Here is a 22,579-nt window from a genome sequence, read left to right on the forward strand (position 1 = left end):
TAGTATCTTTGGTATCTACTTTCTGGTTCGTTCGAGACCTGGGGTCGATTAACCTTCTGCAAGTAATTTTTGCAGTCCAGGCCGATCACTGATCACTTACCAGCATGCAACATTGATTGATGCGACTTGAAAACGGCGGCATGATCACACTTGTTGTTGGCTTGGTCGGTGCTGTTCACGAATTAACATGCCCATGCTTTACCACAACTACCACAATGAGTATAGATAGTCTCTCACTAGCCTGTCGCGGGCATCAACCAATCCGGCCTCTCGTTGGGCTCCCGGCTAGGATCTGAAACAAGGAAAAAAATGCAGACTAACCAAAAGCATTTTCTGGGCAGCAGTGTGTGGGAAAAGAAAACACAACGGATAGCAGCTGGCAAAGCGTTTTTAACTGGATGGTCACCAGGACCGCACGCCCCGAGAAACCTGGAATCTATCTATCTCTCGATTTACCAAGCGTTAACTGAAGGTAGAAAATCACCAAAATTTACACCTTTGACTCCAATATTCTTTTTCTCTTCGCGCTTTTACAAGGTAACACAGTACGGCCGTACCGGTTAGAGGTTAACAATACAAGCTCCAAAGGACTCGTACTCTCAAAGCTAATCGAAATGAAAATGCATGCCCGGCCAGCCGTTAATATTGATTCGCCTTGTAAAGAGGTGCGTGCGAAGGAAACGTCTAATGATCATTGATCTAACTTGAATATGCACTTAGTATCCCATATGCCATTCACTATTGTACATGCAAAGTATGCATTCTCTGTCGTAAATATCACATTTGGGGAAAGGCTGGCTATATATAGGTGAGGCTTGGATTTTACAGATACTAGGAAAAAGAAAAGGGTTTCGTGTCAAAAGTCGCACGCCTATTAATCACATATTTCGGGGTTGGAGCTTGTGTTCCTGGTATTCAGATTGATAATTGTTATCGCCCTATATCATTGCAGGTCGGCTCCTAGCTTCAGATCAGACCGGATATGATATGCATGGTGCAATAAAACTCCTCTAAGTTCGATTGGGTTAGAGATTTCTCTCGATTTATGGTAAACTCATGATCAACTAGCTAGTCAACGCAAACAACTAGATATCCCTAGATCCCATGCTCAAGATCTGCTTATAATATCGAAAGAGAAAAAACAAGCACGCGACACGCTAATCACATTAAGATGCCCATATCAGCCCCACCAATAGGCAATTCCCCGAAAGCCGTTTCTATATTTTAGGTCCGAACTCTAGATCTCCTGGATGAAACGGCACAATGATCCTCTGTTGATAATAGTATACCGACCACCCAAGAACCGTCGATTGAGACAGCGCAAAACTGAAGAATGAACGTACGGAGAGCTTCATTCCAAAGGCGTGGAAAGATGGAATGCGTGGCCAGAAGAAGCCCCTTGCATTGTCACTTGAACAATTTAGACGGCTTGTACATGTCATCTAGATTCCAACGATAATGTTTCCATTATGCTGGGTACCTGGTTATGACACCCCCGTTATTACATCTAAAAAGGCTCTAGCGTTTGCTACTGGTTCAAGTGTTTACTTTCAATTTTAGGGTGCCCTCTCAATTGACGATGTAAAAAGAGGTCTGTGAAATCCTTACCACTTAACCTTTTTAACCTTTTTAACAGGAACTGTGTTGATCTGTCGGAGATTTTACAGCGGTCATGAGGATGCCTACTTCTCCACTGCATATGATCTCCGGGTTATACCGAGATTTTTGCATTTAGCTTATTACGCAAAATTACTCAATCAATATATTGACCCAATGACCACTACTTCGGGATACGCCACGGAAGTAGGTTACTGTATCCAGCGCGATTTATATGAAACTATGAGCTAGAAGAACACCACGTCCGACGCGAAAGGCAGTGTGAATCATACTAGTTTCTCATAAAAGAATATGTCGCTTTAAAAACAAGGATGGCTCTAGACCTAAAGTTCGAGATCTACAAGTTCTAGCTCCTGAACTATTGATATCCATATCGGAACAATCGTCGCTTATTGGCCATTTTCTATATAAGACCCACAAAAAGGAATTTATTGACATCATCCTGGAGATCTAATACATCCCTCAACCTAGATCATAAACGTGGCGAAGGTATAGCTCGGAAGGTATGCATTTTCAGACGTTAACCGGTTCATTCACTGTCTTCACTTCCCAGATCTGGGTACCTATAATATGATGTTTTATGATGTGATGAAATATCTCAATAATACTAGCTGAAACCCCTAGCTCCCCTTGCGTAGATAGTATGCTATCTGTAGTGATATTCTTGCAGATCGATGTGATTTTATAATTATACAACGTATAGATGTTGATCAATTTCAATGAAGGATTCAAGTTGGGTAAAAAAGACAGGGTTAGTACGTAATCACAGAATATCACTCGCTCGTTTTATAGTTTCCTTTACATTTACAAAACGAGGCATGGTGCGTTTACCAGCGGGTTAACTGGACAAGTGACTCCAACTGAAGTAGTTTAAAGCCCTTGTATCTCATACGAAAACTCTGCATGGTTCCAGTTGCGTGGTACACCAACTCAATGTCGAACAGATAGGTAATAATAGTATGAGATTAGCCAGCGGAGAACCTAGTTAGAATAGACACTCAAGCCCGTGGGTATTCTTAGAATAAGGAAAAAGAAATCGTCTGTGTCTCAACTATGCTGTGGCATTCTCCATTGTAGAATAATCGCTGCAATACCTAATTAGCTAATGCTAAAATGTATAATATTAACAGCCATCAAGCTTCTGCACTACAATAACCAAATGCCTGCCAAGAAGCTGGTCGATCTGTCATCAAGCTTAAGCCAAACGGTTGCTTTGAGTTTTAAATTCCAAGGAATGGCCAAACACTTAATATCAGGCCATACATGTATCTCAAGTCACATTGTATTGTGGGTGCCAATATTGCCCCCGTGACCTTCAAATGGCCTTCAAATCTTTAGTCTATATATATGGAAATGGATTAGTTATCAATTTTACACTTTAACTTTCCGCTGTGTATTGCATCGTAGGAAATGTGCTTTCTGATGCCCGCAAAAAAAAACTGGGGGACATGAATCAATTTATAGTGTAAAAACGAATCATTAAATGAATTATAAGGTGCATAGCCTGTTGCTTTTCTTCACACTTTACCCATATAACCCACCACGCGAGGTACCGGCCTTCCAACTGAGCCCCGGACAACCCTTTTCTCGACACTTTTCCGCATATTTTGTTTCACCCTTTATTGTGCACTATTACCCTCGCAGCGGTGCGTCAATGACCATTACTCCAATGTGTGAGGAAACCATCTCTGGATATAATATATATTTCTACATAAAAGAAATTCCACGAAGTGAAATAAACTAGCTGTTGGACAAATAAAACTACATTGGTTTATCCTAAAAGTTTATCTAACACCCTAGATATTTCAGCGTTGAAAATCTCTACTTGTAGTAGATACGATACATGAACGTCTCCAGTAGGCTTTTCGGCTGCCGACCGGATCTTGGGACGAGCCCCGTACATCACGGGCGTAAGGAGACTCCCTGAGCTTAATGATATGAGGTCATGTGCGCCGTCCCAGGTTCCCATAGCTGTACTTAAGATAGTTCGTTGATCAAACGTAATATTAATATATTGTCTTAATTATACAAGGAATTCGAAGTACATACATCTACATTCGAGGAAGATGACGAGAAAGGTAGTAAAATGCAATCAATCAAAAGATCTTAAGACCAAGTTCAATATACTCTGGAGCAAGCGCGTTGTCGCGCACGCGGGTGTTCCTATGCGCATATATACTACATGTACTTAACCCTCACACACATGATCTGTAGTTACTATTATATTAGTATATTACTAGCTAGATTCATCATCATGAATCTCTACCAGCTCTAGCTCTACAATACCACATATAAATTAAAATTGCAATCCGAAGAGGTACATAAGTAAAGTCTCCTCTATCATTTTTTCCGCGCTAATGTGGTAACCTTAAATTCCAGCGTGTCGATGATCATTAGCGCTATAGGCGCGCGCACTAGATGCTATATATATAGTAGCCGATGGATTAACTATTACATTTATTATTATATAATGTTAGCTACAGGCTGGGCGGAGCTGTAATCAATATTTCGGTTAGTATTCAGTGAAGACCTACTATGTAATCTACTAGCTCTGTATTAAAAAACATATCAATCTTATGATCATCAAAAGCTGTAAATTCCAAATTGTTCGTCATTTTCTTATTGAGCGGGGTTACCAGATTATGTTAAGAAGGTGCGAATATCATAGCCAGAAGGCGTTTAATTCAATCAATCATTATGTTGGTCACCAGTTATCACTCGATAGCACGCCGAGTTATTTTTTGGGCATTATATCTAGTTAGAACTAAGTACTATATAAGTAATCGTAAATAAATACTGTTTAGTAGATCAGCCTCTATTAATGGATACGTGGAGTTGTTGGGCGGATAGAATCAAGCATCATAGCATGTATAGATTGGCCAATTGGATGCTGTCATCTTCCGGAATTTTTAATATGGGCCGGTGCGTAGGGAAATCTAAATTTGTGACAAGATTCTCACCTGGACGCCGGTCAGACTATAGGCCACCACCACTCATATGCTGCCAATGAATCTCAAAAACACGTGCTATTCAAGCTCGTGACAAGTAAGCACGGATCTGATATGGACGTTGACGTACTCTTACTATATATTTCGAATACCCTGACTAACTCTAAGATATATACACATAAGAGCCCTAGTACTACCTAAAATGAGGCTGCGGATTCCACCCGATATAACCCAAAGAAAAACCGACGGTAGGGAAAGAAGAATACCGAATAAAGAAGTGAATAAAGTGTGTATGATATCCCGATATCCTTTCCAGTGCATACTCCAAATGCAAGGAATTATTAAAGAAGGTAAGATAAATATGTAAAAAGAATTGAAATCCGTCACAGCTGATAAAAGAATCCCCATATATGTGTCCCGCTCTATCCCTTGGACGGATGAAACTGTCAAATTCGCAGCTTGCCTTTTGAGCTAATACTAGCCTAAGCAGGTATCTAACACTTATTTTTGATTCGCTCTAGGTCTATTATCAACAATTAAGAGCAACGGATATACCCAACTCAGTGCGTGCACGGTCCAGGCTGCGAATTTGACGATTTCATCCGTCTAAGGGATAGAAAGCCCCTATTACGGTGATTCAGTGGTCTTAGTTCATTGTACCGGATCAAGCTGTTTCTCGCAATCAATTGTTTGATGCTTCGGGTTCTGCGTGTTTCTGTGAACGTAGAATGCCGTGATGAGTTTTGCAAATGAGACATGTCTGTAATACATATTAGCTAGAGGTCCCTAAATCTTTCTCTTTCGGTGAATTTTACGTACAAAAGAACCACGCCGAACCAGAGAGCGAGCTGCGCGCCAATGCAGGTGCTTCGGACAGACATCTTTTCGCAACTCCCAAAGGCATCTTGATTGGTAATGAATAATGAGATTTTTATTGTGGTAGCACTCCACAATAAAACCTGAATAGTATCATGTACGAAAATCTCACACGCGTTTGGGTTGGTTGATGTTATATTGATGATAGTACAGATGAGTGTCAAAGCTGCCTACATAGTTGATAAATTAGCTTTGAAGTTGCAGTCAGATATCATATATTAAGCTAGAACTTACTGCGACACCAGGCAACCACGCAGGAAATCCTGTAGAGAATCCATTACCGTTTAAACCATACCATCCAAGGCTGGTCAAAACCGCGCAACTGAACAACAACGAGAGTAAGAAAAGTCCCCAAATATGTTTCGGCCACGAATTCGACTTTTGCTCGCCCATGGTTGTTGCTAACTAGATAGTCACCTCTTATGAGAAAGGCTGGGCAGTATTATACTGGAGTAGAGATCCACACAAAGAAGGGTATAACCGTATACATAAATACCAAAAGAACGGTGCACTGCCCGGTAAGAGGCACGGGAAAGGGTCCTACAAAGTCCCAGTTAATCATTTACACCAACTGACCCAGCCCGGTTTAAGCATGATAGAATTAATTGATTAAGACTCGCTAGGGATCAAGCATACCAAAGTTCCGGCGTGCAGCTAGTGGTATCGCGAAAAGGCTTGTCATCTGCTTGTGCCACAAGGCTGGAAATCTCTCAGCCAACTAATACTCCTTGTAGGCAAGTTGAAAAAAAAAGGCTGTTATATACCTACCCCCGAACGCCCTGTTCACCACTTGGCGCTACCTTTAGGAGGTTTAAGGCTGGAAACATGTGTAACATGAACCACCTGAGCGCCTATTTTTGTAGACATGGGCAGTCAGTCTAGCTAGATAGAGAATCACATAAGGCACGACATACACACATACCTGTCTCAGCCGTGAGTTTGCATGATGACTCTTGTGGACAATCCTTCCAAAGTAAAAACAGTTGTAGAGGACAATTTAGCGGCGTATCCACCCCTAAGATTGTATTGAAATGAGAAACATGTAGAATACTTGCATGTGGTGGTGTTTACACAAAATTCGCAACTTCGGATTGATACTTTGTGTGTAATTGTACATAGGTACTCTCCCGGTTTAAGTCCCGATTATTGTTACCATCAACTATGTGCCTTTACACAAGCCAAAGAACTACCACGAGGTTCAATTAAAGGCAGGTGGGGGTTGTCTTCCCTAGTCAGTATGAAGATCACCAAGCTCGAGATTGACACCCTGGAATACCTACTCTACCAAGCGGTATTTTACCGATGCCTGTCAACCTCGATCCTCCGAAACAATTGTATCTAGTTGCTGTTACACTCAGTATCCAGATGGGGGATTGGAATGTAGAAATTTCATAGCGGCTTAAGACTTAGCTCAGCCCTATTGCGCGAGTTCGAGCTTCTCACAGCACCCTGTGATTGATTTCCTTCCCATGACATCAGCCTTTTTTCTTAAAATCCAATCCCTATACGATAAGTTTAATGCGCAGGGCATGATGATGCAACTTCAATTACATCCTCCTATAATGTAATGAGTCCTGGAATAGTTAGGTATTTGCTTATATCAACTATTTCTCAGACGTATATATTTGAGCCCTCATGTGATATCCTCGAGTTCATTATATCGGCAGGACTTTTGCGTTGTTTATGCATGAGTTTCTTCTACCATGATCCAAGTGCACGGCGAGTTTACCAGCGCTCAAAGTGATGCAATTGATCCATAGCCCCGAATCTTTGGTCACCGATTAGTAGGGCTACCAATTTTTATGAACGACGATCGAAATCGTACCATGGTCGATACTTGATCTGGCGACTCGGAACACATAGAGTCAAATCAACGAAAATAAAAAAATAGGCTTACGGCGGCACAAAAAAAAGTAAGCTCACATATAACATCATGCCATCTGGTAGAGTATGCAGGTACATAAAACTAGAGTATCCAATTTCCACATCGTATTTCAGACTCTGGGGCTTTTGGTTGGGTTGATTCGAGTTTGTGCCATGCCCCTGCTTTGTGTACTGTTTGTTACCCAGGTAAATATTATACGTAGTAGCCACTACGAAACGTACATACCACGTGCACTTATCAGCAAGGAATACATAAGTGTTTGGGTTTTGTTCTTGATGAAACCCTTGATCTGATTATGATTCTAATCATAACCAAACCTGGGTTATATATATTCAAGCGACTGATCTGTGTGAATCTTAGTGAACGGGGAAGAAAAGGACGAAGAGGACAGTGTAGAACCTGTTAACTAGTGCAGGTAAATATATATATAAGAGCCTTATGGATGCGACTGGACAGTTTATAAAGTATACACCGCAGTATGAATGTTGAAACCTCGCTAGATTCGCTATCGACAAGAACCACGGCACGATGACCAAATTCCGCACATAACCAGAGCAGTATTTCCACTCTCCAGCGGTGTATGGCTGGGAGTGGTCGCGGCTTGTTACATAGCATCTGGTGTGGTAATTTTCGCCTTAGCGCCTCCCCCTTTTGAAGTGGCATTAAGTAAATACATATGTAGGTATTTGTGGAATCAGTGCAAATGAGCCCACTCCAAGTCTGATTTATGCGATTCTCGTTTGAGCCATGGCAGATTTTATTATGTCTTGGTCCTGGTCCTGGTTCACTGATGGCCAAAAATCTGTTCTAGTATACAGAAGTTAGGCATACTTATGATGATTACCGCTCCACAAAACGGAAACCACATTGAAAGTTCATACAGTAGGTCGAAATCTTAGGTCTACCGAGGATCTAGGAAGTCGGCACTGAAATACATGGGGGATAGTACTCTAGATAGAGTGTTTGGTGACTTCCGAATAAGGAATCAAAACACGCAAAATCCCTGTCCGGTGGCCGTGGCATACAGCACACCAACCCTGCTAAATGGGCCAATTGTTGTGCAGGTTCAGATGCTACATATCGACGTCTGCCAGAGATTTCCAGTCCTGTCAGCTTCCTCCTCCTGTACATACATACCAACCACACGAAAACAAATTCTCAGGCCTCTCTGTGGTTTCGCAAGCATCCCCTCGGTATAAATTATAAAATATAAACGACCGATGCCTGCAGGTCGTCGACGACATCCTAGCAGTGAGATACTGATCCCTATAGCTCTCGGCCTCACGGCGGCAATCGCGTCCGTTGGACTCTATCTCTGGCCCGACACTGAGTCGAACTACCCTTCTAGCTCCGACGAAGACCGCAAAAAGGTGAGAAGTCGCCGTCGACTTAAATCATCGCGCCGAAGATTCCGTGAACATGATCGTATATCGGAGGAAGACACGGACGATCTCGAGGAGGACCGGAGACGCGATGAAGAGCGCTTAAGGTTGAAAGGCAAACATACCAGCACCGTCGGTGCGGTGGTCGCCGGCGCCATAACTGCCGAGAAGAAAGTCGAGCATGCAGTTGTAGATGTTGTCGAGAAGGCCAAAGAATTGGCTTTTGACGTCTTACCCGCAAAGAAAGAGCCAGAGACCGTTATAGAGCTGAAGAAAGAAGCTTCAATGGAGAAGCCACAATACGTACCCCCTCCTGCAAAAAAGAAGAGTGTTGCGGTTGTGGTGTCTGAGCGGAAAGCACTCGAAGGCCATCATTCAGACTCTGATTTTGAGGAAACCGGATTACCAACAGTATGTCCCTCACGCGTCAAGTAGAGCGGCGCTCTACCAAATACTTTATAGAATCCGAAACTAATAAACATAGTCTCTTCTCTCCAACCTTCCGTATCCCCTGGATTTGTCGATGACTGAGCTGAATATCCTCATTTACTCCCCGCATCTAAGCACACACCCATTAACTCATTTCACGGAAACTCAATCTGCGCGTCTTGCACGCAAAGACTCGACATCACAACCGGTTATTCGTCGAGCAGGCAGCGCTCTAGCTACCAACACCTCAACATATAACATCGCTACCTCTGTCCTCCCAGCTTCCTATCCCCTCGAGCACATTCTTCCGTTCACAGACTCCAACTCAATTACGCCGCTCCTCCGTGCACTGGCTCCTGAGATTGTATACATCGAAGAGCCAATCACAATCCCTTCCAACGGTGCCATTGTCGCTGGTCTCCTTGAAGGCGGATGGGTCGGAAGTGTAGTCATTGTACTGATGGGCGAGGATGATCAGTTTGCAGGGTTGGTAGATAGTGAAGATGAGGAGGAAATTCCTGATGTAGATACGAGAAAGTCGAAGGGGGAAGGGAGATGGTGGGGTGATAATAGCCTTGAGGGGATCAGGGCGAGGTTTGGGGGAAGAGTACAGGTTGTTGAAGGGTGGGTTTTGATGGAGGATTGGAGAAGAAGAATTGAGGAGAGAGGTTGAGAGAACGATATTAACTCTACCAGAGCTACTAATGTGACCGTAAATGTTGTTGGGGGCTAAATGGAATGTACGCACTACGTGTATACATGTATGTGTAGGGAGACCTAGGTTCGCGCACATATTGAACTGGATGCGGTTTCGAATCTTGTTAAATACAGGTAAAGCGATATTCTTTTATCACTCGGACTGTTGAATCAATCAAGTATTTAACAAATATTCATGGTTTTTAATTCAATTTCATTGATTCTTTCTTTTTTTCCTAGTATATTATGTACATATAGGTACAAGTATTTACATCTTTCATCACCTGACAAACCCGGACTCCGCCATATCTCATGTACGTACTTGTATAGTCACAATCGAGTGATATTCCATGACCAATGTCACCTTCTCCTCGCTATAGATCCTCGGGGAGTGCTACCGACCACGAAATACTAGAACATGAGTCTAAGGGGGCCTGAAAATGATCCACTAGCACTCCACCGGTACCACTTGTCTGCCTTCTTGCTGTCAAATGAGCAGTCACAAAACTACGATAGGGCTAGCAGCTAATGAGCAGTAGTACCTGCGCATTTGAAGGTCAGTGTTCGCCGTTAATTCAGCAATACAGTCGCAACTCGATATGCCGGAACTCAATACACCGGATCCCTTGCTGTCCCGTACGAGGTCCTCTGAGAATATTATTTTTCCTACTGCAAAATCAATTTGCTATCCCAGATTTTTTGCTATCCTGTACGAAATCCTTAGAATCTTGGCAATCCGGCATATCAAGTTACGACTGTACCTAGTTCGGTCACTGATTGCGACTTGGACTGATCGCCCATATATATATGCAGACCCAGTCCAGTCTGGAAACGTTATGAATTAACGAGTAGGCAGATGTAAAACCGGGCGTAACACGGACCCGATATCGATCTCAAGTCAAAGAGTACCAAGATCATAAGGCCTAGGGATATCAATAACAGCGGCAAACGGACATTCGAACTGCCGGTGGTCGTATTGGCCTTACATAAATGCAGCTTATCCATAGGACACTGGTCGGTAGAGTGGAACACAGTAGACGGTTTTCCCTGGCCGCTCGGACACCCCCTCACTCGGACAGTTAACGTAGAAAAGAGATCAACGTTGTAAGTGGCTTCTGTACCTCTTCTCCACCAATCATCATTGACTGTCCGAGTGAGCGGGGTGTCTGAGTGGCCAGGGAAACCGTCTATGTATATAGCTATAAACGCGTGTCCCGCGCGGCAGTCGAGCCCTGGCCATAGCTCGAGCCAACTTGCCTCGTAGAAGGTTGGGCTCGTACTCGTGGGAAGAACCTCAAGCTCGCAAGCTAAGCTCGAGCTAAAATGATGTATTTCTTTGTGAAAAGTTGATAAGTCCTATTTCTGCTTGATTACAGGAGGGATTCTGCCTATAAATTATCACATTGAGAGAAAAGCCCAGGTCGAGGACTTAACTGAGACAACTCCACTCGCGCTCGTCGACCACACTAAACGCCGGCGGTCATGAGCAGCGTGGGATTATCCGACGGGGTGGCCGAGAGTTAAACCAGTAGATTAGTACGGTATTTTTGGGCCAGTTTTAAAAAACGAAAATATGTCTCCGTAAGATGTGCCTCTAGAATACCCCTGTGAACGTCAGTCATTATAAGCAGCGTACGTGAATTGGCCAAGTGCTCGTTATATAATTATTATAAGCTGGTTTATTAAGTAATCAGAATACAGTTGCGCCTCGCTATCTTGTAACTGGATATCTCGTGAAATGAGAAGTTTAAAAGGTATAAATAGGCTACTGACTCCCTCAGTTCAGTAATCCATCATTATCATCATTCAGTTCAGTAACCCATCACTACCACCATTCAGTAAATTATAAACATCAAACTACAAAATGTGCTTCATATCAATTTCAAAGTGGACATGCGGTTGTACCTACGAGCCGGAGACATCCGAGGAGGTCGTACGCTGCGGCAATTATCCTAATTGCGGAAATACTGGAAAAAACGGCGACAAGCCTCCTGTAAAGCAAAATCTACAAGCCCCGGGGGTTTGTTCAACACACAAAACCCACTGATATATGTACTAGTTCAATCATGAAATTGATATATGTAATCGTACTGACTAGAATATAGCAAATCCTACTATAATTCTACCCACACGATGGCCGAATTCTGGTGGAAGTATGGTAGGGATGGAATTTCGAGAGGGTGGGATTATGATAGGTTTCTCTGTAGTTATCATATATAAGATCGAGGAAGTCTGTGCATGTGGTGGTATGGTTGGATGGTATGAGGGTCGATACGATTTATAGCTGGCTCTATAGTTTGTCATTGAAATATGTCGATAGTCTCATATCTGGATCTATTAGTGTCAGAATATTTTCACTCGTCAATAATAACTACATTATTCCAGTACATAATGAGTCCGTTTGTTACGCGTAGTAAAATATGCTCTGATAATGATAGAGAGCTCCTCCATATATAAGACACCCTCTTAGAAATGGCTCGAGCGAATAGCGATGCTGCGATGCTTCGATATTTACATTGCAGTCATGATCTATATATGCGGGTCACTAGATATCACTCGGTTCGCTTTCTGTCCCAGTAACAACAATGGCTTGATTGATTAATTGATAGTTCATTGGTGTATGCAGTATCAACAACAGCTTCGTGTAAGTGTATAAAGCCTTACGAAAAGAAAAAGAAAGTCATTTTATCCACATTGACTGGAACCGGACACAATTAACTCTAGATATTGATATCGCTGACTCTAACGGAACCTCTATCCCTTTTATATGAAAAACCTGCTTTAGGGTAATGCCGCTAATAGCAAATAGAAAGAAAAAATGGCTCTTGAGCTAAAACAACCAGAACTCCCAATTCACATTCTCCTACCCCTACTCCCTACTAGGGCCTCGTCTCTCCTCCACGCCCGTAGATCCTTGGTTCCCATGTAGCCTTCTCCTCCCACTCCCCTCTTTTCCCAGCCTCCTAGCCGGACGACAACGGCAGTGGCATTGTCACCCTCAGTTGTCACTTCCTCTGCAAATTCTACTAATTCTTTACTGGCCTCGTCGGGCGTTTTGCATTCCTTTACAATATCACAGATCTCTTGATCCGTCAATGTGGCGCTCACACCGTCCGAAACAAGAACCATAAAAGAGAACTCGGCCGGGTGTATCTCGCGTCGTGTTATCTCTGGTTCCGCAGAAACTCCGAGGCGTTTTTGGGAAACGTCACCGAAGGACCTTGTATTGGCAAGAACACCGAAACGCTCTTCGCCGAAGGAGTCCGAGACGAAAGCAGTTGCGTAACGGCGAAGACGCCGAGTTTCGGCAGGCGAAGATGGATGATGGTTAGTGGTTACGGGAACTGCTAGGCCCGTTTCGGTCGAGCAAAGGACAATACGTGTGTCACCAAGATGAGCAGTTATGAGGGTTGCTGAGGTAGATGGGTTCCAGAATGGTGTTGCAGTTCTGTAAGATGGGGTAATGAAGATTAGCGATGCCAGTGTTTACGGAATTTGTGGAATATTTACGCTGTAGAAATTAGTGCAATTGAAGCCGTGGATCCACCTTTGAATGGGTTGGCTTTCGTTTTATTTCCATTGTCGATAGTCTCTGGTGCAGATTCTCCCTCATCTCCCGTCCCAACTTTGGTAATGAAATCCATATCTGCCCTGAGGAAAGCATACATTAAAACTCCTTCAACGTCCGCAATTGGCCCAAAGTCTGGCTTAAACCGTCTAAAGTACCCTCCAACCGTATCTCTCCATTGTGCCACTAGCTCTTCTTGTGTATCATGCCTTATTTTTTCGCATTCATCCGGTTCTTCCTGTTTACCTAATCCAAAGTTCTTTGCGCCCTCTTCTATGTAAGTGTGTAAATTTTCCTTTAAAAATCTACTACAGTCTTCACCTCCATGCCCATCAAAGACACCAAAATAAAAGACCGAGGGGTCTCCTGGTGGTGGCGGAACCTTGGGTTTGATCGGGGATGGTGCTGCAAAGGTTGGGATATCAATTACACCAGCCTGGTACCAATCTTCATTGTAGGGACGGTTGCCTCGAGAGCGAGTTACACCAAAATGGTGTTTTGCGGATCTAAGGGGAATGCGAACCACGGTTGTTGCACGTGTTTCCGGAGAGATCTGTTTGCTAGGTGCGGGTTAGTTGTGAAATGTCCTGGAGCTCCAAATTCGCATATGAAGACTGGAGGACAAACACCTAGCTAGTAGGTGCCATCCAACGCCAAACCAAACCCTGGGCTGGAAACAGAAACGAGGTTGACATACTTTGGTGGCACAGAGTCTGGAAAAACCGAGCTCCCAGGCAGATGTGAGGTAAAGTAATCGTGAAAGCCCCTCTTGCCGCGTACTCTCTCGTTATCATTTACCACACGTCTATCAATTCCGCGCTCATAGTTACTGATTGTGGAATACGCTCTAGGTACATCTCCACGAAATACCCTTGGAAACAGATCAGGCGTGTCAAAGAATCTAGATATGAAAACTGAATTCGGCAATGTCGTTAAAACATAGCTCTCACCTAGCAGTAATCGAAGTGACCCACAATAACTGTCCTGTAATCCCCAACACCCGCGGCTCGTGACATGAAATGACCTCCTCATAGTCTCTATAGAGGAGATATTCAGAATATTGAATAAATGTATATCGCGGGCTTTATGACAATAATCAAAAGTTGATTGACCCAAACCCGTACTCCACGTTTTGGAGTTTCCCAGAAAAAAGGAACTGGTCGACGTCACAGCCAGCAACCGATGAGGTGCGGGGGATGATCACACGGCGATCCCTTTCTTTTCTATCCCGGGACAATGGAAACCCTATCGTTCTTTCAGTTGGCTAGCTGAGGGCCTAACATTGTATGTTTGTCGGGGGTCCGATTGAGGTTTCTCAAACTCAGAGTGAGCGAGTGATTGAGTGGGCGAGAAACAAAACTTCGGGTACTCTCTTGATTAAGCGGCAGGTCACTGGGGAAACGTGGTCAGGACGACTACTGTCGAAAGGAGCACCGTTTATTGTTACCTACATGGTTAGGATACTGAATGTTCATCTCTTGCTCTCTCTCCGGCTAAGTGCTTTACCGTAAAGAGCCTGGCAGGTGGGGGAACGACAAACCCTTGCCATGAGAATCTTCAGCCGATGCGACCGGCCGAGCACTGGATACAAACTCTTCTGTGCTCCATGACATATATTACATACATACGCGTACGATGGAGAAAGTGGGAGAGGATGAGGGGTGTAAGGGGCGTAAGGGGCTAATCTTTTTCTAATCCTTACTATCCACATACAATTTAGTACATGCATACGCAAAACCATAATCCAGTACATAATAGACATAACAGATTCTCTCATCTTTTGGACACAACCCAGAATCCATTCAGGCACTATCGGCGTATTTTACACAACCATCCTGCTTTGTCAGTGAATCGTTACTCACGGAGACAGCCGCGAGCGCCGCTGTTATCGGCGCAGCTCGTAGCCTCAAGGCATAGTCTCCCCCCAGAGCTCTCCACACAACTGCGATACGAATACGAGAAAAAGCTTCAACAAGAGGTAGTCGAAGGAATAGCTGCAGAGGAGGGACGACCTTGACGGAGGCCTACTAGCCTGATAAAATGGACACCATGAATCACTTCCGTCTACCTTCGGGAAGCTCAATACCAAACATCTTCAACTTCAATCAGCCTTCTCCGGCTTCGAGCCCACTAAGCCCTCAGCAGCAGCAGCAGAAGCAAGCCGCCCAGCCCCGCCAAATCCACAGAAATAGAATATCTTACTCCTGCCATGCTTGCCGACGTCGGAAAGTCAAATGCGATCGCTTGCATCCCATCTGTAGTAACTGTACAAAGACAGCAGAATCTTGTGTCTACGATGACCACGCAATCAATGGAAACAAAGGTGGCAAGGATGAAAAGAGTCAAAAGGCTGGAGGCGGGACGAAACGGCGAAGGACAAACGAGGGCACTCTAACGGTGAGTGAAGATGGTGAGGAAGGCTACCCAGGGGGAAACGGCATGAATCCGAAAGATTCAGCTACTACAACCACTACTTCTTCAGCTTCACCCCCGAAATCGGCCTTGGGAGTAAGCAAGGAAGCAGACCTAGAGACAAGAATGAATAGGCTTGTAGAAATTGTGGATAGATGGTATAAAGATGCATCTGCTCATGGCGCTCTTTCAGATGGCCTTGCTGCTCGGCCCGGACTCCAGACAACTGGCCATGATAATGCTACAACAACGAATACCTTGGCTGAAAACGGGTTCACACAAAGTCAAGCCTATCTATATCTACTGCAACAAGCCACAGGACCGATTCGACATAATTCTACTGACCTGAACCATTCTGCGTCGTCGGCATCTCCTTCTCCGACACATACATTATCTCCAAATATTTCTGTAACGCCAGGGAGCAGCATCGGAGGCCGAAGTCAAGAACCAGAGAATAATAGGCCGGGATGGGCTGCTTCAAATACCCCTATGACCATTAAAATATTCAACGAAAAGATTGAAGCAGCGAAACAGAGTGAAAATGATGATGTTGATGATTTAGGTATCGGTCATCTAAGTATTCAAGGTGGAGGAAGGTCCCGTTACGTTGGTACTAGTTTTTGGGGCTTCCTCAGTAGTGAAGTGAGGATATTCTTCTCCACATTCCTTAAACCACGCGGCATAAGCTTACGGTTACCAATAGATCAACGAACTAAATCAAATCCTTAAAACCCATACCCACTTTGACAGAATCGGGGATCGAAAAGACTGTGAAGAGCACTTTAAAAACACACCAAAACCGCAACCCTCTCTAGCGCCCCCACAGCCACAGCCCCAACCAGAGTACAGGGCTGAGTGTCCGCAGGCAGTGTTAGCAATGTTCAGTAAAGCCTCGTTTCTCCAATTCGAGCCCCGCGAGATTGAGGCTCGTGCCTGTGAAGTAGTCCCAGCAATCCTCAAATCTCTCCCAAATAAGTCGTTTGCAAATCATCTATACAAGTCATTTCTGCATGGGGTCCATCCAGTTATGCCTCTGTTACATGCACCGACATTTGATGAGGATTATCAGCATTTTTGGAAATGGTATCCAGACAACCAGCATCAATTCCCCGATTCTAAGCTTACGGAGAACCCAACCTTTCTCCCGTTATTGATGGCCGTGCTGTATGCTGGGGCTATCTCAATGTCGAGCAAGACGATAAATAGACTAACGGGAGGTGAATGGACGAAAGAAACGCTTTCGTCCCGTCTCTATGGTGCAACCATGAGTGCGCTTGCCGCATGCGCTTTTCCCCGCTCCCCAACCGTGTACTCTCTCATTTCCTTCCTCATAGTGCAGACTTGCCTTATTCGTGAAGAAGAGCCGCTCACATCTTGCTCCTTTGTTGGCATGGCAATGCGAGTTGCGCAGTCAATGGGGCTCCATCGTGATGGTTCACTATTTAAACTTTCAGAAGTCGAGTGCGAGGTCCGTCGGAGAGTCTGGTGGCACATTATGTATCTCGATGTTCAAGGCGCCATCGCAACAGGTCTTCCGCCCCTTGGTGGGAGCGGTGATGACCTTTACGATACAAAGATGGTATCTGAGCTCAGAGATGAATACATCGGGCTTGCTCCAGGTGCCCCAGACCCGGTCACACCAATGACCCCTCATAACTCGCGATGCCAGGAATTTCATAAAGAAAAAATTGATATACGCTCCTCGCCTGCCATGATATTGGCAGTGGGCCGATATGAATCGACGATTCTTCTTCGGAAGATCATTACCCGCTTATTTGCTATACGAGGGAGTAAGAGAAGTGATCTGATGGAGATGGGGAAGATGATATATGAACTTAAAATGAATCTGGAGAAGAAGATATCAAGAATACCAGCGCGGGGAATACCCGAAATGGGATTTATCCCTCCCGTGGGTTCTAAAGGGGAGCCCGAAGTACCAAATGAGGTGGAAAGAGCTGTCGTTTTCAACTCGTGGGCGAGGATCATGTTGAGTTTGTTGAGCGACAGGGCATTTGGGGTACTTTATCAACCGTTCCTAAAGAGCGCAAAAAGCAACCTGTGGAAGCATGCCCGTAACTGGTTCGTTGGAGCCTCTCCTTACAGTTTTCCCCATACCATTTCTTCTCCCTAGCTAACGAGCATTGATTAGTGCTCTCCACTTTTGTCACTCCTTCCTCCGCAAGTTCCTCCACCTCTCACGAACCCAACTCTTCCAGCCCTACCAATGGTTCTGCCCTGGTACTTACCAACCCCTTCACGCAACAATGATCCTCATCCTGGATCTCCACGAGCGCCCTTTCGCCCCTGAGGCCCCAAAGTCCCGCGACTTTGTCGACGAAGTTTTCGCCGTCTTTGGCGAGCACGGGAACTACTCTACAGGCGACGGCGAGGGTGGTAACCGGCCACTAATGGAGGGCGGCCGTGAAGCCTGGCGCATGCTCTGGCGCCTCCGCAAAAAGGCCTACGAAAAAGCAGGAATCAAAATACCGCCGCCGGCACCACAAGAACAATCCGGAACTACTAAGGACCCCGATATCAAACTCGGCGGGTACGGGTGCGGCAGCCAGCAGGAGTACTATCCAAATTTTCCACAGTTTGCGATGGACCATACTACGGCAGTCACACAACCGGCGCCGGTCCCGCCGACACCGCCGCCGTTTATACCAGTCCATGTGAGGCCGGTGACACCCCCGCCGCCAAACATGGACGATGTACCTGGTGGAGGCAGTTTTGAGGAGCTCCTGCAGATGGATACCATCATTGACGCTGAGGATAAGGCATTTTTCACGGATGCTGTTGCGGCGCACTTTTTGCAGAAGCAGCAGTCGAGGGATTTGGAGTTTGGTTTTGGGATGCCGGAGGAGGAGGAGGAGGAGGAGGCGGCAGCACCACCGCCGGCAACAAGTCAGTTTAATCCGCCTGCGGAGGGCGCCGGCCAGGACATGATGGATTTTGATTGGGAGGAGTGGGACCAGGTGTTTGGGAAGTATGTCTCGGTGGATGTGGGGGATATTTTGTAGCCAATAGGGGAACTTTGTAGCCAATGGCCTGGGGGATTTTTGTTGCTCATAGGGGGGCTTTGCGATGGGTGGTCTTTTTTTCTTTCTTTCGTTTTATTCCCCCGCGATTCTGCCTATTTCTGCACCTTTGCATTCTTATTTTGATTTTTTTTTTACTGTATAAGTATGGATGGGTCACATCGGGTTGAGGGTGTTTTGTGTTTATTATTGATTTTTTCCCTCGATATATCCCCATTCTCCTATTGAGAGGCCTTTTATGCCTGATGATGTATTTTACGTACTTACTCTACTCCACTGCATAGTATATTTATTTATACTGAAGCCGAAAAGGCACTTGTACTGTTCTTTCATTCTCCATACCATGCCTGTACATGATCTGCACGGGGTGTCAATGATAGCTCAGCACCAAAAGAAAAAGAAAAAAGCCATATTTGTAATATGTATGTAGGTATCATTATCATACACCAGAAGAGAAAAAAACGCCCCCACAAAAACCATTCTCATCTATTCGCAAGCTATATATCCGGAAGAGAGAAAGAGAGAAAGGGAAGGAAAAGAAATGGTATAAATCTATATACGCTATTCTATGGCACTATGCTGTTCTTCTTCCACCCGCAAACACAAGCAAACCGTAGGACTGGGTACCAAGGGCCTAGCTGGGCCTAGATCCCCCTATTAAATTCGAGCATACCGCTCTCGCCGCCTTTGTCCCAGAACTCCTTCTCAAGGCTTGTAGCCTTCGCCGCCTGGCGCTGCGGGAATGCACCCAGCGCAAGCGGGAGCGCAAAGATTGATGTTGCAAAGATAAGGCCTACTTCTGCGTTAATACATGCGGCCCCCATAAAGCAGAGCGAGGGAAAGAAGAACAACATACCAATATTAACCGGCGTAACCAACGCCGGCCTCTTCTTCAGCCACGCGCTCCTCTGTAACCTCATGAGCACTAACGGCGGCACCACCATAATCGGTGTCGCATTCAACACTCTGCTGACCGCCGTCTCCGCCACGGCGATCACCGCCGCTTTCCGACTCTTCCCCAAGCTCTCCTTCGGCGCCTCCTCCTCGACCAGCTCCACGGCCCCCGTCTTCGCCTTGGCCGGCGCCTTGGCCGGATACACGTCGATTCCATTCTGAATCTCCCCGCCGCGCATCAACGCAACATTCAGCACACCGGCCGAGGCAACCGCCGCAAACGGCACCAGCCTGGTCAAGAGGACCTTTGTCCCCGCGCCCACCTTCAGCTTCGCAACGGCCCTTCCTAGACCCACGGCGACACCGCAACTCGCCGAAACCGCGAGCGCGAAGCTTCCTGCGAGCTGTGCGGGGCCCAGCGGCGAAGACTTGTTCGCGTTCGACGTGTTGATGAGCACATTGAGCGTCTGGTTTGCGACCTGCCACGCCAGGGTTCCGCGCGTGGTGAGATTTGGCTGCAGCATGCCCGCGGTGACGATGAGGTTACTGAACACGAAGCAGCTCATGCGAAAGGGGAGGAAGACGGGTGTGCCAGTGTCGGGGTGGAGGGTGGAGTCGCAGAGCTTCTTGGCGGCCCAGAGGTCGGATGTCATGGCGGGGGGGAGGGCGCCCGTCTTGTATTGCGTGAGAAGCATTTTGGAGGCTTCTAGGGTCGCAGAGCTGGTAAAGAGAGTGCTGGGCGGGGGGGGGTATGTGAGTGGGCGTGCGATGGTTAGAGGGGAGCAGCGGAGTAGGTTACCGTGGGTCGCAGAGGTCTGCGGAGTGGAGGACACGGCCCCAGTATGTGCTGAGGTCGTAGCGGGAGACGGGGAGATCGCGGGTACCAGGAATTGAGGAAGACATGATGGAGTTGAAGAGGGGGTGAGAGGGAGATGAGGTTGGCGGTGGAGTGGGGTTGGTGGGGTTGAGGTTGAAGTCGAGGTTGAGGTTGAGGTTGAGGTTGAGGTTGAGGTTGATAGCGAAATCTGTTATCGTGAAAATTAAGCACTTGGTCCGTGCGAGAAAAGCAAGCTAGTAAACACCCCGCCACAGCCCCTGCACGCACATGCACAGCACTCAATTCAACTCAACACTCAACTCAACTCAACTCAACATGCTGCACTCAGCACTCAACACTCAACTGAAGATTCCTCCACTCGGATGTCAACGACACAAAACAGGAATCCCGGACGGGGCGATACTGCATGCAAGTGCTGAATTCTTTGCTAGGGATCACGGCCGGAGAAAGCTCTGATGTGAGCGTGATAATAATAATCTAGTGGTGGGTCACTCTGTGTCACTCGGTTTTCAATATTCGAAAAAAAAAAGTCGCAGAACCCCGATTGATGGCTGACGCGAAGGTGCAACATTAAATGCACGAAGTCACCTAATTACAGCCCGGGACAGTTGACCGTAATGCTAGAAAGGAACAGGTACTCTTACGCTGTTGGGGTTGGTCATGCCTCCTATCCATGTGAACCATGATATAGGCAAGTCAGGTTTCCTCATGATCTCACTGTCCTTCCCAAAGAAACCCCTTATAGTTAGTGGTGAATTTAAACTTGACTTACAGGATACCTACACCAATGCTTCACATTGAATACCGAAACTGCCCTAGTCTCCCGGCTCCTATCACAACTATTTTGATTCGGAGCTGCAACCGACTTCGGCGATGCCGGAGCTAGTAATGATATATCTTACAGCGGTTAATCATTAGGAATAGCACTGAGTCGAACCGGTATATAGATCAATATCAAAAAAAAAGACTTTCAAATGTGAGAACATGACCCGGGCCTCTTTGTCGGGCGTTCCTTCGATAATGGAGAAAACAACACTCCAGTGGGAATTGAACATCCCACTTCCCCGAGCATAATTTTACGCTCGAATTCACAAAAGTGAGTTATGCCGGTAGATGCGCGTGGATTCGCCACAGTACACTGCCGGAGCTGTGGTGACATTGGAGAAAATCACACACTGGGGGTTGTAGCTGGGGTTTGGAAGAGGAATATTAGCCTTTTGATTAACAGTATGCCAACAACTTGCTTCTCTCTAAGATCGAGTAGAGAAGCCAATAACACTTCCCACGATCCCGGATCTCGGCGGGTTTCCCGCTCCTCAACACCCACATGCACAGTACCTTGCCTCATGGCGTATCTTTCTGACCCTACGAAGCCTGGATTAATGGATCAACCCGCGGATCAACAAAAGCGCTATGGTCTGAAGCCTTGTCTGTAGATCCTTATTGCGGTCATGCGATATCACTCGTCCGTAACAAACAGTTTTTGTTTGGTGATGTGTTGCTTCTCTGACTGTGGAGTTTTTGCAGCAGGGATAAACCATCTAGTCCATGCATTGGAGGCCTGAATCTGTGTAAATAATCATACAAGGTTTCAACTGAGGCTTCTTGTCACCTAAATCCTGCGGTCGATCTATTGGAGATCGAGTATGATATGGCATGCCGAGGAGAATCCAGCCGTTAATAAAACGCCTTTTATGATAATTGGTAGAAAATCCTCTAGCCATCATCAATCAACGTTATGTGGCACTTTGAGTCCCTTCCCAATGGTCGTTTCTAAGCTAGCCCATGGCTAAGGCTAAGGCTCACTCGTCAATCTCCCGCCTTGGTTGGGGCGATCTCCCTGGATGGACCGCGTGTGTATCTTAGGTAGGCACTCTAGACCCAGTGGTTTCCCAATGCGTTTTTCATGAGATAACAGATCGTGTTCCACTGCAGTACGGATACTGGCCGTCCCGGAAAACAAGATCGATGCATTCCTAGAGTCCTCTGGTTTCAC

General features: G+C 45.8%; 6 protein-coding genes across 6 annotated transcripts; 2 read left to right on the forward strand and 4 right to left on the reverse strand.

Moving 5' to 3' along the window:
* Nucleotides 1–5,216: 5,216 nt before the first annotated feature.
* H6S33_012038 (uncharacterized protein) lies at nucleotides 5,217–5,446 on the reverse strand (the record flags this gene model as incomplete). Its single annotated transcript, XM_044843405.1, has 2 exons — nucleotides 5,217–5,325; nucleotides 5,385–5,446. The coding sequence occupies 2 exons, from the start codon at nucleotides 5,444–5,446 to the stop codon at nucleotides 5,217–5,219; spliced, it is 171 nt and encodes a 56-aa protein (XP_044695706.1).
* A 437-nt stretch (nucleotides 5,447–5,883) lies between these two features.
* H6S33_012039 (uncharacterized protein) lies at nucleotides 5,884–6,558 on the reverse strand (the record flags this gene model as incomplete). The annotated part of the gene is made up of 6 exons (XM_044843406.1): nucleotides 5,884–5,981; nucleotides 6,078–6,140; nucleotides 6,210–6,237; nucleotides 6,285–6,292; nucleotides 6,364–6,456; nucleotides 6,513–6,558. 6 exons carry the CDS (start codon nucleotides 6,556–6,558, stop codon nucleotides 5,884–5,886), a joined length of 336 nt encoding a protein of 111 aa, XP_044695707.1.
* Nucleotides 6,559–8,546: 1,988 nt separating this feature from the next.
* On the forward strand, nucleotides 8,547–9,810 carry H6S33_012040 (uncharacterized protein; the record flags this gene model as incomplete). The annotated part of the gene is made up of 2 exons (XM_044843408.1): nucleotides 8,547–9,119; nucleotides 9,193–9,810. 2 exons carry the CDS (start codon nucleotides 8,547–8,549, stop codon nucleotides 9,808–9,810), a joined length of 1,191 nt encoding a protein of 396 aa, XP_044695708.1.
* Nucleotides 9,811–12,686: 2,876 nt separating this feature from the next.
* Nucleotides 12,687–13,854, reverse strand: H6S33_012041 (uncharacterized protein; the record flags this gene model as incomplete). The annotated part of the gene is made up of 3 exons (XM_044843409.1): nucleotides 12,687–13,281; nucleotides 13,344–13,806; nucleotides 13,845–13,854. The coding sequence occupies 3 exons, from the start codon at nucleotides 13,852–13,854 to the stop codon at nucleotides 12,687–12,689; spliced, it is 1,068 nt and encodes a 355-aa protein (XP_044695709.1).
* Nucleotides 13,855–15,450: 1,596 nt separating this feature from the next.
* H6S33_012042 (uncharacterized protein) lies at nucleotides 15,451–18,833 on the forward strand (the record flags this gene model as incomplete). Its single annotated transcript, XM_044843410.1, has 3 exons — nucleotides 15,451–16,455; nucleotides 16,517–17,892; nucleotides 17,963–18,833. 3 exons carry the CDS (start codon nucleotides 15,451–15,453, stop codon nucleotides 18,831–18,833), a joined length of 3,252 nt encoding a protein of 1,083 aa, XP_044695710.1.
* A 662-nt stretch (nucleotides 18,834–19,495) lies between these two features.
* Nucleotides 19,496–20,648, reverse strand: H6S33_012043 (uncharacterized protein; the record flags this gene model as incomplete). Its single annotated transcript, XM_044843411.1, has 3 exons — nucleotides 19,496–19,644; nucleotides 19,708–20,480; nucleotides 20,545–20,648. The coding sequence occupies 3 exons, from the start codon at nucleotides 20,646–20,648 to the stop codon at nucleotides 19,496–19,498; spliced, it is 1,026 nt and encodes a 341-aa protein (XP_044695711.1).
* Nucleotides 20,649–22,579: the final 1,931 nt, after the last annotated feature.

This window comes from Morchella sextelata (assembly GCF_020137385.1).
Source record: "Morchella sextelata strain SCLS chromosome Unknown scls_7, whole genome shotgun sequence".
NCBI classification, from domain to species: Eukaryota; Fungi; Ascomycota; class Pezizomycetes; order Pezizales; family Morchellaceae; genus Morchella; species Morchella sextelata.